The sequence below is a fragment of the Mustela nivalis genome (assembly GCF_964662115.1).
Source record: "Mustela nivalis genome assembly, chromosome: X".
Taxonomy (NCBI): domain Eukaryota; kingdom Metazoa; phylum Chordata; class Mammalia; order Carnivora; family Mustelidae; genus Mustela; species Mustela nivalis.
In genome coordinates, this window is record NC_139040.1 from 88,217,630 (window position 1) to 88,235,181 (window position 17,552).

The following is a 17,552-nucleotide window of genomic DNA, read 5'->3' on the forward strand; positions in this document are numbered from 1 at the left end:
ACTCTTGACCCATCCTTTATCAGGAGTAACCTGATCATGGGTTGGAAAGCACCAACTTTCCAGCAGGTTCCATCACATGTGATTAGTGTTAACTGCCTTCTATAATAAATGGACTCCCTTTCTACTGGATTTCCTATTCACTATGTCCCTGTGTTTTTAAGACAAAAGCCGGAGGCTGTGAGTCCACATTTTCACTTATTTTGGACCTTTAACTATAGTTTACTTTGTCTGCCCTTCACATTTAAAAAGATATTTCAGGTGTTTAATCCAGCTTTTAGTTCTTTTCAGCAGAATGATTTATTAAAATATTGTGCCTTTTTATCTTAAAAGGAAGAATTTTCTATGTTGATGTATTTTTTGTGATCACCAATATTTTTCTTTCTACTAAAGTCTTGTGTCTTATGTTAATTTTTTTCATATTCTGAATCTTACACTAGTTTTCTTACTCCTTTTTTGTAATGGTTATTTTTATATTTTATTGACATCTAAACTTAAAAAATTTCTTACTCTGTCTTCTGCCAGACTGGAACAACAACATAAGGTCTTCAACCTGCCTTCATGTCACCCCTTTCTCATCATTTTTTTTTTTGTACTTTTTTGACTTTCCTTTTCTGATTCATGTTTTAGTTTTGTTAGAGTACATCTTTGGGTAATTTTTAAAGTGTTACACTTCTTTTTCTTTCACAGTTTTGTGGACATTTCTCTATTGTCTTCTAATGTTATGCCTTGAAGATAATAACGATGTTAAACTGGTTCTTGTTCTTTTGTAAGTAACCTCATTTTCTCTTTACTCTAGGAATTTACAAATTTCACCAGGACATACTTGGTTCTCTTTCTTTTCAGTATTCTCTCATAGCAATTGGTTAGGCCTTTTTAAAAAACTGATAATTTTTCTTACTTCAGGAAAATTCCTTTGGTTCCTTTTAACTTCTATATTCTCTCTCAGAAATCCTACTGTATAGCTATACGCCTGCCATGTTGATTTCATGTCACTATCTGAGAGAATTTCTTTGTATAACCTTTCAAGATGCCTATGGCAGTATCAAATTTTAAACAGTTTTTACAAACTTTGTAAATTTCTATTTCCTTAAGGGACCCTTTGTCTTAACACATTATTGCTGTTTTATGGATTTTGTAGGTTCTGTAATGTGGTTTTTGTCATTAACTTTTCAAAATAATTTTTTATTTTTTTATTAACATATAATGTATTATTAGCCCCAGGGATACAGGTCTGTGAATTGCCAGATTTACACACTTCACAGCACTCACCATAGCACATACCTTCCACATTGTCCATAACCCTACCACCCTCTCCCTACCCTCCTCCGCCTGGCAACCCTCAGTTTTGCTTTGCAAGATGAAGAGTCTCTTACGGTTTGTCTCCCTCCTGATCCCATCTTGTTTCATTTATTCTTTTCCCACCCCCCAAACCCCCACATTGCCTCTCAACTTCCTCATATCAGGGAGATCATATGATAATTGATTGGCTTATTTCGCTAACCATAATAACCCCTAGTTCCATCCATGTCATTGCAAATGTCAAGATTTCATTTCTTTTGATGGCTGCATAGTATTCATTTGTATATATATACACTACATCATCTTTATCCATTCATCTGTTGAGGGACATCTGGGTTCTCTCCATAGTTTGGCTGTTGTAGACATTGATGCTATAAACATTTGGGTGCACATGCCCCTTCGGATCACTACATTTGTATAGGTTAAATACCCAGTAGTACAATTGCACTATAGGGTAGTCATAGGGTAGCTCTATTTTCAGCTTTTTGAAGAACTTCCATGCTGTTTTCCAGACTGCTTGCACCAGCTTGCATTCCCACCAGCAGTGTAGGAGGGTTCCCATTCCTCCACATCCTCGCCAGCATCTGTCATTTCCCGACTTGTTAATTTTAGCCATTCTGACAGCTGTGAGGTGGTATCTCATTGTGGTTTTGATTTGTATTTCCCTGACACCGAGTGATGGTGAGCACTTTTTCATGTGTTTGTTGGCCATCTGGATGTCTTCATTGCAGAAATGTCTGTTCATGTCCTCTGCCCATTTCTTGATTGGATTATTTGTTCTTTGGGTGTTGAGTTCCTTAAGTTCTTTATACAGGTTAGTAAGCCCTTTATCTGATAAGTCATTTGCAAATATCTTCTCCCATTCTGTCAGTTGTGTTTTGGTTTTATTGACTGTTTCCTTTGCTGTGCAAAAGCTTTTGATTTTGATGAAGTCCCAATAGTTCATTTTTGCCCTTGCTTCCCTTGCCTTTGGCGATGTTCCTAGGAAGAAGTTGCTACAGCTGAGGTCAAAGAGGTTGCTGCCTGTGTTCTCCTCAAGGATTTTGATGGATTCCTTTCTGACATTGAGGTCCTTCATGTATTTTGAGTCTATTTTCATGTGTGGTGTAAGGAAATGGTCCAGTTTCATTTTTCTGCATGTGGCTGTCCAATTTTCCTAGCACCATTTGTTGAAGAGACGGTCTTTTTTTTTTTTCCATTGGACATTCTTTCCTGCTTTGTCAAAGATTAGTTGACTATAGAGTTGATGGTCTATTTCTGGGCTCTCTATTCTGTTCCATTGGTCTTTGTGTCTGTTTTTATGCCAGTACCATACTGTCTTGATGATGACAGCTTTGTAGTAGAGCTTGAAGTCCGGAATTGTGATGCCACCAACTTTGGCTTTCTTTTTCAATATTCCTCTGGCTATTCGAGGTCTTTTCTGATTCCATATAAATTTTAGGATTATTTGTTCCATTTCTTTGAAAAAAAAATGGATGGGTTTTGATAGGGATTGCATTAAACGTGTAGATTGCTTTAGGTAGCATAGACATTTTCACAATATTTGTTCTTCCAATCCATGAGCATGGAACATTTTCCCATTTCTTTGTGTCTTCCTCAGCTTCTTTCATGAGTACTTATAGTTTTCTGAGTATAGATTCTTTGCAGTGCCTTCTTAGCGCAGTAGGCAGCGCATCAGTCTCATAATCTGAGTATAGATTCTTTGCCTCTTTGGTTAGGTTTATTCCTAGATATCTTGTGGTTTGGGGTGCAATTATAAATGGGATTGACTCCTTAATTTCTCTTTCTTCTGTCTTGTTGGTGTATAGAAATGCAACTGAGTTCTGTGCATTGATTTTATATCCTGACACTTTACTGAATTCCTGTACAAGTTCTAGCAGATTTAGAGTGGAGTCTCTTGGGTTTTCCACATATAGTATCATATCATCTAAATATAGTATCATATCATCTGCAAAGAGTGATAGTTTGACTTCTTCTTTGCTGAATTGGATGCCTTTAATTTCTTTTTGTTGTCTGATTGCTGAGGCTAGGACTTCTGGTACTATGTTGAATAGTAGTGGTGATAATGGACATCCCTGCCATGTTCCTGACTTTAGTGGAAAAGCTCTCAGTTTTTCTCCATTGATAATGATATTCGTGGTGGTTTTTTCATAGAAGGTTTTGATGATATCGAGGTATGTACCCTCTATCCTTACACTTTGAAGAGTTTTGATCAAGAAAGGATGCTGTACTTTGTCAAATGCTTTTTAAGCATCTATTGAGAGTATCATATGGTTCTTGTTCTTTCTTTTATTAATGTATTGTATCACATTGATTGATGTGTGGATGTTGATCCAAACTTGCAGCCCTGGAATAAATCCCACATGGTCGTGGTGAATGATCCTTTTAATGTACTGTTGGATCCTATTGGCTAGTATTTTGGTGAGAATTTTTGCATCTGTGTTTATCAAGGATATTGGTCTGTCATTCTCTTTTTTGATGGGACCTTTGGTTTTGGGATCAAGGTAATGCTGGCCTCATAAAATGAGTTTAGAAGTTTTCCTTCCATTTCTATTTTTTGGAACAGTTTCAGGAGAATACGAATTAATTCTTTAAATGTTTGGTAGAATTCCCCTGGGAAACTGTCTGGCCCTGGGCTCTTGTTTTTTGGGAGATTTTTGATGACTGCTTCAATCTCCTTACTGGTTATGGGTCTCTCTTCAGGTTTTCTATTTCTTCCTGGTTCCGTTGTGGTAGTTTATATGTCTCTAGGAATGCATCTATTTCTTCCAGATTGTCAAATTTGCCAGTGTATAGTTGCTCATAATATGTTCTTATAATTTTATTTCTTTGGTGGTGTTTGTGATCTCTTCTCTTTTGTTCATGATTTTATTTGTTTGGGTCCTTTTTTTTTTCTTTTTGATAAGTCTGGCCAGGGGGTTATCAGTCTTACTAATTCTTTCAAAGAACCAACTCCTAGTTTCATTGATGTATTCTGTTGTTTTTTTGCTTTCTATTTCATTGATTTCTGCTCTGATCTTTATTCTTGCTCTTCTCCTGCTGTGTTTAGGCTTTCTTTGTTGTTCTTTCTCCAGCTCCCTTAGGTGTTAGGTTAGGTTGTATATTTGAGACCTTTCTTGTTTCTTGAGAAAGGCTTGTATCACTGTCTAATTTCCTTGCAGGACTGCCTTTGCTGCATCCAGGACTGCTTTTGCTGCATCCCACAGATTTTGAACCGTTGTGTTTTCATTAGTATTTGTTTCCATGAATATTTTCAATTCTTATTTAATTTCCTGGTTAACCCCATTCATTCCTTGTAGGATGCTCTTTAGTCTTCATGTATTTGGATTCTTTGCAAATTTCTTCTTGTGATTCAGTTCTAGCTTCAGAACATTGTGGTCTGAAAATATGCAGAATGATCCTAATCTTTTGATACTGGTTGAGACCTGATTTATGACCCAGGATGTGATCTATTCTGGAGAATGTTCCATGTGCACTAGAGAAGAATGTGTATTCTATTGCATTGGAATGGAATGCTCTGAATATATCTGTGATATCCATCTGATCCAGTGTTTCATTTAAGGCCTTTATTTCCTTGTTGATCTTTTTTTTGGATGATCTGTCCATTTCAGTGAAGGGGGGTGTTAAATTCCTCTACTATTATTGTATTGTTGTCAATGTGTTTCTTTAATTTTGTTATTAATTAGTTTATACAGTTGGCTGCTCCCATCTTAGGGGCATAGATATTTAAAACTGTTATATCTTCTTGTTGGACAGACCCTTTGAGTATGATACAGTGTCTCTCCTCATCTCTTATTATAGTTTTTGGCTTAACACCCAATTGATCTGATATAAGGATTGCCACCCCAGCTTTCTTCTGATTTCCATTAGCATGGTAAATTGTTTTCCACCCCCTCACTTTAAATATGGAGGTGTCTTCAGGTCTAAAATGAGTTTCTGGGCGCCTGGGTGGCTCAGTGGGTTAAGCCGCTGCCTTCGGCTCAGGTCATGATCTCAGGGTCCTGGGATCAAGTCCCACATCGGGCTCTCTGCTCAGCAGGGGGCCTGCTTCCCTTCCTCTCTCTGCCTGCCTCTCTGCCTACTTGTAATCTCTCTCTGTCAAATAAATAAATAAAATCTTTAAAAAAAAAAAAAAAATAAAATAAAATGAGTTTCTTATAGGCAACATATTGATGGGTTTTGTTTTTTTATCCGTTCTGATACCCTGTGTCTTTTGATTGGGGCATTTAGCCCATTTACATTGAGAGATAAATTTAGTTCTATTGTATTGCCCGTAAGGTGACTATTACTATATATTGTCTCTGTTCCTTTCTGGTCTACTACTTTTAGGCTCTCTCTTTGCTTAGAGGACCCCTTTCAATATTTCCTGTAGAGCTGGTTTGGTGTTTACAAATTCTTTCAGATTTTGTTTGTCCTGGAAGCTTTTTATCTCCCCTTCTATTTTCAATGATAGCCTAGCTGCATATTGTATTCTTGGCTGTATATTTTTCTTGTTTAGCGCTCTGAATATATCATGCCAGTTCTTTCTGGCCTGCCAGGTCTTTGTGGATAAGTATGCTGCCAGTCTAATATTTTCACCACTGTATGTCACAGACCTCTTGTCCCGGGCTGCTTTCAGGATTTTCTCTTTGTCGCTAAGACTTGTAAATTTTACTACAAGATGTTGGGGTGTGGACCTATTCTTACTGATTTTGAGGGGGGTTCTCTGCACCTCCTGGATTTTGATGCTTGTTCCCTTTGCCATATTAGGGAAATTCTCTACAATAATTCTCTCCAATATACCTTATGCTCCCCTCTCTCTTCTTCTTCTGGAATTCCAGTTATTCTGATTTTGTTTTGTCTTATGTTACCACTCATCTTTTGAATTCTCCCCTCATGGTCCAGTAGTTGTTTGTCATTCACACATTGAAACACATTGACAATAATACAATAATACAATAGTGATATATAAGACCAAATGACAGAGAATTATATATATCGTATAATATATATGTACATTATATACATTAATATACATATAAATTATAATATATAATATATGTCTATATTATATATCACTATATATCACTAATTCTCTCTTCTGCCTCCTAGCAGTAAGAGCCTCCATTTTTTATTGCACCTCATTATTAGCTTTTTTTATTTCAGCTTAGTTAGATTTTAGTTCTTTTATTTCTCCAGAAAGGCCTTTTATTTCTCCAGACAGGATTTCTCTAATATCTTCCATGCCTTTTTCGAGCCCAGCTAGCACCTTGAGAATCGTCATTCTGAACTCTAGATCTGACATATTACCAATGTCCGTATTGATAAGGTCCTTAGCCTTCCAGTACTGCCTCTTGTTCTTTTTTTTGTGGTGAGTTTTTCTGCCTTGTTATTTTATCCAGATAAGAATATGTGAAGGAGAGAATAAAATACTAAAAGTGTGGCAAAGACCCCAGGAAAATGTGCTTTAATCCAATCAGAAGAGACCCCATATCGTGGGGAAAGAAAGGGGGTACAGAGAAGTTCAGAGAAAAAAAATAAAGAAAAAAATAAAAAAGAAAATAATATATATTAAACTGATGAATAGAACAGAGTCACCCACTTATTTTTGGGAGTATTTTGGTCTCTTAGAAGAAACTACCTCCCAAAATCTTAAAGAATGAAAAATTATATATATATATATATATATATATATATATATATACACACACACACACACATACGTACAATAAGGGTAAACACAATGAAGGAATGGAATATGACTATAAATATGACAATTTTTTAAAAAAATTTCTAAGAAAGGAGTTGATAAGATAAGTTGTTTGGGAGAATTAAGGAAAAGAACCTGGAGAGAATTTGCTTAGTCTGGATACTAGAACAAAAGCCCTGTGCTAGATTTAGGGTATATTTTGATAAAGTAGAAGAAGTTGTATTCCCAATTTTTTAGAAGAAAAAAATCCATGTATATACAAAAAATAAAGTGAGATACAATGAAGGATAAAATATAACTATAATAATGAAGGTTCAAAAATACTTTTTTGTGAAAGGTGTTGTTAAGATAAACTAGTTAAGAAATCTTAAAAGAGGAAAGTATAAGTTAATTAAATTTTAGCATAAGAAAAAATAAAAGTAAAAAAAATTAACTTTGCAAAACTAAAGAAGCATGGGGAGAAATCTATGAATTCCATGCTGCTTTCTCCTCCTCTGGAATTCTGCTGTTCTCCTTGGTAAGTGAACTTGGTCTTGGCTGGATTCCTTATGATCTTCTGGGGGAGGGGCCTGTTGTATTAACTCTCAAGTGTCTTTGTCTTAGGCGGAATTGCAAGGCCCTTACCAGGGGCCTGGCTAAGTAATCCTCTCTGGTTCACTTTCGGGAGCTTTTGTTCCCTGAATGCTTTCCATAGAGTTTCGGAGGACGGGAATGAAAATGGCTGCCTCCCAGTCTCTAGCCCTGAGGAGCCGAGTACTCGGGGCCCCATTGCTCAGTGCACCCTCAGAGAAAAGCACTCAGTCACTCCCATCTCTCTGACCCCTGGCCGTGCTCCAAGCTCACCCAGCCTGTGACCAAGCATCTCTGTCTCTGGCACACAGCCCCAGCTGGAGTCTCCAAACCCAAGCAAATCCCTGAGCTCTTCCAGGGAGGGTCTCCCCAGATCTTGTGGGGTCCCTGCTCAAAGAGCAGTGTCTTGACTTTGCCACGGATCACAGTTTAAGGTAACCTCAAGTTGAGAGCTCACTCCTCGTCTCTGTCTCTAGCTGGCTTCCCTGCTCTAATAACTGCAAGCTCTGCAACACTCAAGACAACGCCAATCCTTTTGTGACCCCACGGGGCCTGAGGCCACATTGTCCCCACGTGGGCTTCACCTGGCTTAGCCTCTGGAGGGATGTCCCTCAGTGGAGCTGACTTTTTTTAAAAGATCTCATTTTTGCTCTGTTGCTCTGCCGCTTGCCGGGAGCCAGCCCTTTTCCCCGTGGTCTATCTTCCCATCGCTTTAAATTCAATTCTCCACAGGTCCTTCCTTTCAGAAAGTGGTCGATTTTCTGTTTCTAGTATTATTGCTCTTCTCTTTGATCTCCTTTGGATTTGTAGGTGTTCGGAGTGGTTTGATAAACTCTCTAGCTGATCTGCTACCTGATCTCATCTCAACCTACTACTTGTCTGCCATCTTGACTCCTCCCTATCATTAATTTTTTAAGAGTTAACTTAGTAGTCAGTTGCTAGGTTCCACATGGAGCCAGTTGGTTTTTGTGTTTCCTTTTTAAAAAATTCTAATATTTGGTCATCTGTTAATTTTAAAAGAGGGTTTAAACTGTCCCATTGCACAGTAGCATTCTGACATAGCATTATAGTTAAGACTATGGTAAAATAACAGATTTGATTTCTTAGTAACGTCTAGTAGAACACTAATTTTAGTTTATGAATACTCAATTTTAGTAACTTCTGTTAATTTAGACATTTGTTTTAAGAAAAAGTCTGTGGAAGATTCTATTACATATCAGTAGGAACCCAAAAAATGACTTATAGTTTCCATAAGTTTGTAGTCCCATCAGAAGTCCCAAAGGTCATTGACAACTGTTGGTCCCCAGTAATTGTCATATATTTGCCCATCTCAATGACATTTGGAGTAGATGCACCCCTTTGTCAGGTTTTAAAGTCAAAATTTTTAAATCTCATAAAATGAGTTGGGAAGCCTTGTCTTAATTGCTCCTAGAAGGTTTAATAATCTCACATCTAAAATTGTTACTTTTGGGACAGTTGGGTGGTTCAGTCTGTTAAGCATCTGCCTTCAGCTAAGGTTGTGATCCCAGGGTCCTGGGATCGAGTCCCACATTGGGCTCCTTGTTCAACGGAGAGGCTGCTTCCCCCTCTGCCTGCCTCTCCCGCGCGCCCCGCTTGTATGCACACTCTCTCTCTATCTGACAAATGAATAAATAAAATCTTTTTTAAAAATAATGAAACTGTTGGTTTGGTGCCTGTTACTTGGTATTTTTACTTTTAAAAATGGTTAATGGGCTAGGCTGCGTTGCTATCACTTCTTGAGAGTCGATTTTTTATCACATTTTCTTACAAAAGCATTACATTTCACTTGTAAGCATACAGTTTGTAAAAGAATTTTATTCTAAATCTGGTCAGATCTCCTTTTTTAACTGCTGATATACTGCCAGCTTTTCTTGGATTTCACATAAGCTTGTAAGCTTTTTCAGTCTTTTCAGAGGGTTAGTTGCAGGTTTTAATTATTCGTCCTATTGGCTTGCAGTTCACTAAATGCTGTTTTTTTCTATTATTTCTAGCTTTGCTTTTGGTTACCTTTAATGAATGCATTAATTTTTTCTTGAGCACTGCTGACCATCTATACAGCCCATGTTAAATACAATATTGTCAAAAGTTGGGCAGATTACATACCTAAGAACTCTTAACATTGCTAATGGTATTTTAAAATTGCTAAAAGGCTTTTGAGAAGACATTTTGTCCATTCCATCAGCTGTTTACTTCAGTCCGGAAACCACCCCCCTATCTTAGATATTTTCCCTGCATTTTAAGCAAAGGTTGCATTTTTAGATTTGTTAGTTCTCATAATCGTGGTCTGGTTTATATCCGCAGTGGTTCATGTATTTAGTGGAGTGGTATGCAGCCATTCATTTGAATGAAGTGTAGTGTAATGACAGGGAAAGAAAAAGGAGAATATATGGCGTATATTATAATTTAAAAGAAACAGGTTATATAGCAGTGTAACCTCAGTGGTATAAAAATGTGCTCCTAAAATCTTAATATGTTTTTCATTTATATGTATTTCTTGAATTATATATGTTTAAGATGTAGAACATGATCTGGTATATGTAGTGAAATGATTTCTATAATCAAGCTAATTAACAAATCATCTCACATAGTTACCTTTTTTATGTGAGGAAAGCACCTAAAATTTCTTGGTATATTTTTCAGTGTTCAGTATGGTATTATTAATTATCATTATACCTATACATTGCCCATAAAAATCTTGAAGGTTTTTCACCTAATTCTTAATAGTGATCTTCTGATGGAGCAGTATTAGGAGCTTTCGTTTCAGAGTAAGTGTAAGTATTTAAATTATTGTACATTGGGTATGTTTTTTTAAGCCTTTGGAGTTTTATTGTTAATACCTGTTAACAATATCTGAGTTTTTCCTATTTCTCATCTTTTTTAGCTACTGAAGTGGTGACTGTGTTTGTATTTCAAGAACCATCACTTCTCTCCTCACTCCAGGACAATGGATTAACAGATGTCATGCTTCATGCACTGCTTATCAAAGATGTGAGTCCTTTACTCTCTCTCTGTAAAGAATGCTCTTTGCATACCCTTCCGCATGATATGCACCTTCCCACAATATACCCCTCCCCTATTACCTCTCTGTGCAATAGCCTGGTCAGAGGTTCGTGGCATCTATACCTGAATGCTTTTAGAGGTCTTCAAATTCACTTGATCTTCTCTCTAGGTTCCTGCTACCCGTGAAGTCCTTGGCTCCCTCCCAAATGTATTCAGTGCACTCTGCTTGAATGCCCGAGGTCTTCAGTCATTTGTGCAGTGTCAGCCTTTTGAACGTCTTTTCAAAGTTCTTTTGTCTCCAGATTACCTCCCAGCCATGCGAAGGAGGAGGAGTTCTGATCCTCTTGGTAAGTCACCAGGATTTATCTTACAATAATTGGTTTGTTGTTGTGCTAAGATTTTAGGTGATTATTGAGCCACCAGTTTGAGAAGAAAACCCTTTTTTGACCTCACATTTCTCTGGCTAGGTGTTCTAAGCTTAATGGGAATTATCAATATAGTTATTACTATATCACTATGTACATTGTATAGCAGGTAGAAAAGAATACTTCAGGGGCACCTGGGTGGCTCAGTGAGTTAAGCCTCTGCCTTTGGCTCAGGTCTTGATCCCAGGGTCCTGGGATCAAGCCCCACATTGGGCTCTCTCTGCTCAGTGGGGAGCCTGCTTCCCCCTCTCTCTGCCTACTTGTAATCTCTCTGTCAAATAAATTTTAAAATGAAATCTTCAAAAAAAAAAAAAAAGAATACTTCACCTTTATCTTCTGCTCATATTTTCATGTTTCTCAGCAGTTCAGTGTGTGTGTGTGTGTTCAGAAGTTCAAAGTTTTAATCCAAATTTGTACAAGTGTTGGGAAAACCTTTTCCCTTCCTGGGCCACCAAATGGTCCAAATCACGTTCCTAGGTGGCCTAAGTGGCTCCAGATCTTCAGGTGATCCCTCCAGACCATGCCCTCATGTTCCAGTTGGCTGTAGCATTTGGGCGGGTCAGAAGTTGAACTGTGGAGTGACTCACAGAAGCTGCCCCCCTCTTCTTGGGTTAGGGCAGGAGGGGCAGCCCTGAATTCCCAGGTGGACTACCAGGAGGCAGGACCTACACTGCACTGCTCCCTCAGTGGGATTACCCAGAGGAGCAGGAATTATCCAGTGGAGATCTTGGGGGCAAGGTCACCTAGGGCTTGGGGTCTGGCACAAGAGGGAAAGGTCTCCTTGGGAAATTTCCACCTGTCATCATTTCTGTGCCACTTGGACACCTCAGTGGCCAGAACTTGAGAGAGGCTGAGGACTTCCTTCCAGTGACCTTTGGATGTGCAAATAAGAGGTAGTGTTCCTCAGACTATCAAAGTTCATTGTTAGATCTGCTGTCATGGTGCTAGTGAGAGACGGGTATTTGGGGCAGTATATTTCCAGATCTACTATCTAGCAATAGGAGATACAAAGTCCTGAGGTGTTGATCTTAGTAGACTTCTATTCTAATCTAAGTCCCCAGAATAGTCACAAATGAATAGATTTCCTTTCCAGTGTATTTGAGACCATATTATTGAGGAATAGTGAGGAGGTAGGGTTCTAGAAAGAATCCAGTTTTCATAAGTGTACTTTGTCTTTCGAGCTGCCATTGTCATTCTCTATTGGGGCAGCCGAGGATTAATGATTTTATGCTTCTTTCTTTTCTCTCTCTCTTTGCTACTTCAGACCTTGGTAGTAGAGATTGCAAGGGTAGAATGTAATGTACGTGGTTATTTTTAAATATGCTCAGTAGACTGATGGGGTTTTTTTCTTCCTCCCCAATGATTTACTTTCAGAAGTTGGTGTGAATTCATTTGAGAAAATGTGGCATTAGAAAAATCACAACCACCAACTCAGTTTCTTCTTTCCTCCTCATTGGCAAAGAAGATAGCTCAAATTCTATTCTTTCAGTCTTTCTAACAGTTCATTTTTGCTTTAAGGGGATACTGCATCTAACCTGGGGAGTGCTGTTGATGAGCTCATGAGACATCAGCCCACCCTCAAAACAGATGCAACAACGGCGATCATCAAGGTAGGAAGTGATTAAGACTAACCATGAGCATGAGAGAGCAGTTAAGGGGGTTTTAAGAAAAAAACTTGGCCTGCTGGAGGTCATCTGGATTCTTGGGCTAGGCCTAAAAGAGGATTATATCTGCCTTATTTTCTCCATGTCCTTGGGTTTGTCCTTTGTCCCGGACCCTCCCCCAAAAGTCACTTAAGTATTATGTTCTTCCATAAGATATTAACAAGTTGCCAGGATTTAACTTCATTTGTAAAAGCATGTTACTTTTTCTAATCTTTGTTTCTTGATATTTTTTTCACATTTAGTATCCCTGCCAGTTGCCTGTATGATGTAGGAGTTCCTAGTTATTGTGAATTGAGACATGAAGTCAGATTAGTCATTCGATCACTTAACATCTGTGTTAACAAGTTATTTAACTTCAGAACTTCAGTTCCCTTATTTGTAAAATGGGATTGATGACTATATTTCATAAGTGATATATTTTACATACATACATTTATATAAAATGTTTTGGTACTTCTGTGTATAACAGATAAAAAATGCTCTAAAAGTGTTAGTTGTCCCCCGTTTCTTATTTACTAATAAATAATCCTATTTTCTGTGTCTTACAGTTACTTGAAGAAATCTGTAATCTTGGAAGAGACCCTAAATACATCTGTCAGAAGCCATCAATCCAGAAGGCTGATGGAACTGCAGCTGCTCCTCCTCCAAGGTCTAATCATGCTGCAGAAGAGGCCTCTAGTGAAGATGAGGAGGAGGAAGAAGTACAGGCCATGCAGAGCTTTAATTCTACCCAACAGAATGAAACAGAGCCTAATCAGCAGTAAGTATTGACAAGACAGGTTTCCTAGCCTTGTGATCTTAGGCATGTCATTTTCATCCATAACATGAGGGAGTTGGTTCATTACAGGATTCTTCCAGCCCTGAGAGTCTAGTTTTTTCTTTCTTTGACCATTGTGCATCATTTAGGCTTTCATAATTAATTGTATGGATTGCCTTAGCAAGGTGTCTTTCTTTAAAATTTGTTCATGGAATTGAATCCACTATATCAAGTTTATGGGTTTTTCTCAGAGGACTTTTTCCCCATTGTTGATTTGGTATTTGCATCATTGTTTGATTGTTTGCATAAGTGAGCACATAATGAAACATTGCACTTTTGAAGCCTGTCTCCAAAGTCCTTAAAAATTACAGAGATTTGTTGTTGGTTGATCTTTGCTTTTGTTTGATTACTATCTGTTTATTTTAGATAAATCATAAGTCTTTGGAATATACGATATTATTATAACCAGGCACGGTAGATTTTCCTTCTTATTTCTGTTTTGTTTTACATAAAAATTGACTACCTGAATGGTGAGTTGGGGATGGGCTTAAAGACTGCTTGCTGGCTGGTGGTGCATAGTCTACCAGGCTCTTTGAGCTTATATTGTCGCATGCAAGGGGTGAAATGTAACTTGTAGCTGTAACTTTTTAAAAAAAATTTATTAGGCAGAGAGAGAGAGGAAGGGAAGCAGGCTCCCCGCTGAGCAGAGAGCCCAATGCGGGGCTTTATCCCAGTCCCCTGGGATCAACAACGGGAGCTGAAGGCAGAGGCTCTAACCCACTGAGCCACCCAGGTGCCCCCGTAGCTGTAACTCTTAATCATATTCATGCCAGAAGAGGGTGTGATACCTCTGAGCTGTCATGCATTTATCCATTTAATAAGTGCTCTTCTGGTTTATAGATACCTAGTTCTGAGAAAAACAGGAAATGTTTTAAGTGTGGATATGAATGGGCTTGGGCTGGTCTTGAATGACAGTTTGGAACTTAAGAGAAAATTATGGCAGAATACACAGAAGGAGGAAAGTCCTGGACAACAAAACTGGTGTGCCCTCTTGGAGCTCTAGGAAGTGATGAGCCTGTTGGTATGAGGTTTGTTTGGGTTTTGGTTTTGGGGGGGGTTGTTGTTTTTTGGAGGAGATTCATTAACTACTAAGTTTGTTGGGCACATGTGTCTTACCCTTGTCTGAGATGGCAACTTCATTCTAGCAGCATCTTCTAATTTTGATTAAAACATTCTCTTTTGGAAGAGACCTGAAAGAAAACAAGATTTTATATGCAGAGGAGTCAGAATCTGTGCTTACTTGCCACACCCTTGATTGTCAGCCACCCTGCCAGAGAGAGAGATACTGTTTCCTTTCCTGACTACAAGACAAGGGAAGGATTTCTTAAACTTGAGGAGTGGGAGGGTGGTTTTGAGTGAGGTTGCACGTGTTCATCTGCATAAAACTTTTTCTCTACCAGAATACCTTAGAATAAAATGTGCCCACATTTTAAGCTATCATAGTAAATTGATGTTTTCACACACCCTTGTATTTTTTCACTCCGTGCTTTTCATGGGATATATGTCACTGTGTACTATTTATATTTGTCCCCACCCCACCCCAAATTATCTTATCTCCTTCTTTTCTATCTACTAAATTCCTGCTTAGCCAGTTCAAACGTCACATTCTTAAAGGAGCTTTTCCTTTTACCTCCGAATGGGAAGTCAGTCTTTTGTGTTCTTCCCAAAGTTTGTTGGAATTATTCATATTTTCTAATGGTTTCTCCCATTAATCTGTGTGCTCCTCCAGGGAAGGGACAATGTCTCATTTTACAGTGTATCCTAATTACTTTGTATATAGCGGATAATTGGCCAGTAAATGTTCATTTGGTGCTTTGATGGAATGACTCTAGAGCATTAGATGAAGGATTTCCTGAGTTTTAAATGCCAAGAGAGGTGGATCCTAATGAAACATGAATGAGAAGAAATAGTAAAAATACAGGCATGCATAGCATTAATAGTCTACCATAGTGTTAGTCATATGTAGCTTCTAAAGCTATAGAGGACTCTAGCAATTGCTATTCCATGGTATTGATGTTTTGCTATACTCTGTGTGGTCTGGGTGTTTATCACTACCTCATTCACATAACGTATCTAAGAGTCTCACAAATGTTGACACATGTATACTTTCCCAGTTCTGCCACCTTCAGAAGTCTCAATTGGGTTACTCTGGATTATTAAGGCTGGAAGGAAAAGTAAGAAACTGACTAAACTCAACCTTCATCTCGAAAGCCATAATATATTAAAGGGAGTTCTTTTATCTCCCTATCCCAGGTAGTTGTTATGGTGGGAGTTACTATGTACTTTCTGCCAGTATGGGAAGAGGCTTAGAAAAATTTATAGTGTGTGCCATCCCTTCTCTCCAGAAGTCTTATTTGTGTCCCCCAACTCACCCCCAATGCAGAATTCTTCAGTGGGACTCTCAAACAAATTCCAGTCTCACATGTCCTCATCTGTTGTCCAGTGCCTTAAATAAACACATGAATAAATTTTTTCCTGTTTTTTAATTAAGGTTTAATTTCTGTAAACTGCACAGATCTTAAGATTCCAATTTTTCTACCCTAAAGCAGGACAGCTACTTATTTTTTTTTTAATTTATTTATTTTAGAGAGAGCGTACATTGCCAGGGCATGGGCAGAGGGAGAGAATCCTCAAGTAGATTCCCCACTTAATGTGGAGCCCAACTGTGGGGCATTATCTCAACCCTGAGATCACAACCTGAGCCAAAACCAAGAGTCGGACACTTAATTTATTGTGCCAGCCAGGCGCCCCTACTTATTTTAATCATCACTGAATAAATTTGTATATTCTAGAATATTCTATAAAAACAGTATATGGAGTCTCATATGTGTAGCATACCTGATGTATGTACTTTCTTGTATCTGGCTTTCTTATATCTGGCTTCTGTTGTTCAGCGTGTTTTTGAAATTCATGAGAAAGGAATCTCATTGTTGCATCTCCAAGTTGGTTTCTTTTCATTGCTGAGTAGTGTTTCATTGAATGAATCCACTCCTGTGGATGGATTTTTGAGTTTTCTAGGTTTTTCCAGGATAAAATAATATTTTTTTCTTTATTTTTTCTAAAATCAGCAGCTTGCATTTGAAAATGCTGTTTGTATTTGATCTTGAGACATGTGGTTTTGTGCTCAATCTGGAATAAGGAAATTTAGGCACTACAGTCTACCCCAGATACATGACAGTTTGGTCTACATCCAAAGACATTCACAAGTAATTCTAAATACTTGTGTTTTGGCCTCTTTCTTCTGCCTTCTAAACTGTTCTCATGTCAGTAAAACTGATACTGCTGGGGATGAATATACTTGCCAATGAGTAACCAGGGCTTTTAGTGAAGGCACCATGGTTTATTTTGTGGTGGATTCCATTTACTTTGCCTAACTTAACTGCCTATCCTGAACAACTTGAAAGAAATGAGATATATAAATCCATGTCGTCTCTGGAACTTGAATAGCAAGTGTCTGGGCTTTAAAGGCAGCCAATTAGAAAAGCAGCTGTTTCCTTAATTGTAGCTCACTGGGAGGACTTCTTTGCCAAAGGCAGCTGTGTCTCCTCAAGAGCTGGAAGAAAGAGATGATTCACCCCACCCCACCCCAAATAATTCCCTGAGACCTGTTGTTCTATACACTGTAGTATGACACACAATTGGAATTTTTCTTCTGTGCTTTTTTTTTTTTTTTAGATTTTATTTATTTATTTGTGAGAGAAAGGGAGAGAGCATGCGCACAAGGAGGCAGAGACAGAGAGAGAAGCAGGCTCCCCACTGAGCAAGGAGCCCAATGCAGGACTTGGTCTCAGGACCCTGGGATCATGACCTGAGTCAAAGGCAGCAGCTTTAACCGACTGAGCCACCCAGGCGTCCCTTTTCTGTACTTCTGATTAAGGGCTCCAGTACCATAAATACACATGTAAAATTGAGTTTGGGAATATGTGTGCTTTATTCAAAGGGGAGACAGGAAGTTTTTAATTTGACAGTTAAGGTAAATTGTTTTATTCATTGTAGGCGTGCAGACTTAACTGCTTCATAGATGGTATGGGTCAAAGTTTCATATGAGGTTAAGATTAAAATTCTTC

The 17,552-nt window shown here is 38.2% G+C and overlaps 1 protein-coding gene across 40 annotated transcripts in view; it reads left to right on the forward strand.

The window, feature by feature from the left end:
- Positions 1–17,552, forward strand: part of HUWE1 (HECT, UBA and WWE domain containing E3 ubiquitin protein ligase 1) — a 171,741-nt gene that overhangs the window by 80,879 nt on the left and 73,310 nt on the right. For all 40 annotated transcript variants that reach the window (XM_082717517.1, XM_082717511.1, XM_082717518.1 and 37 more), the window contains 4 exons: positions 10,461–10,567; positions 10,749–10,926; positions 12,523–12,614; positions 13,217–13,428. In XM_082717517.1, coding sequence (XP_082573643.1) covers positions 10,461–10,567; positions 10,749–10,926; positions 12,523–12,614; positions 13,217–13,428 — 589 coding nt within the window. The remainder of the gene's footprint in view (positions 1–10,460; positions 10,568–10,748; positions 10,927–12,522; positions 12,615–13,216; positions 13,429–17,552) is intronic.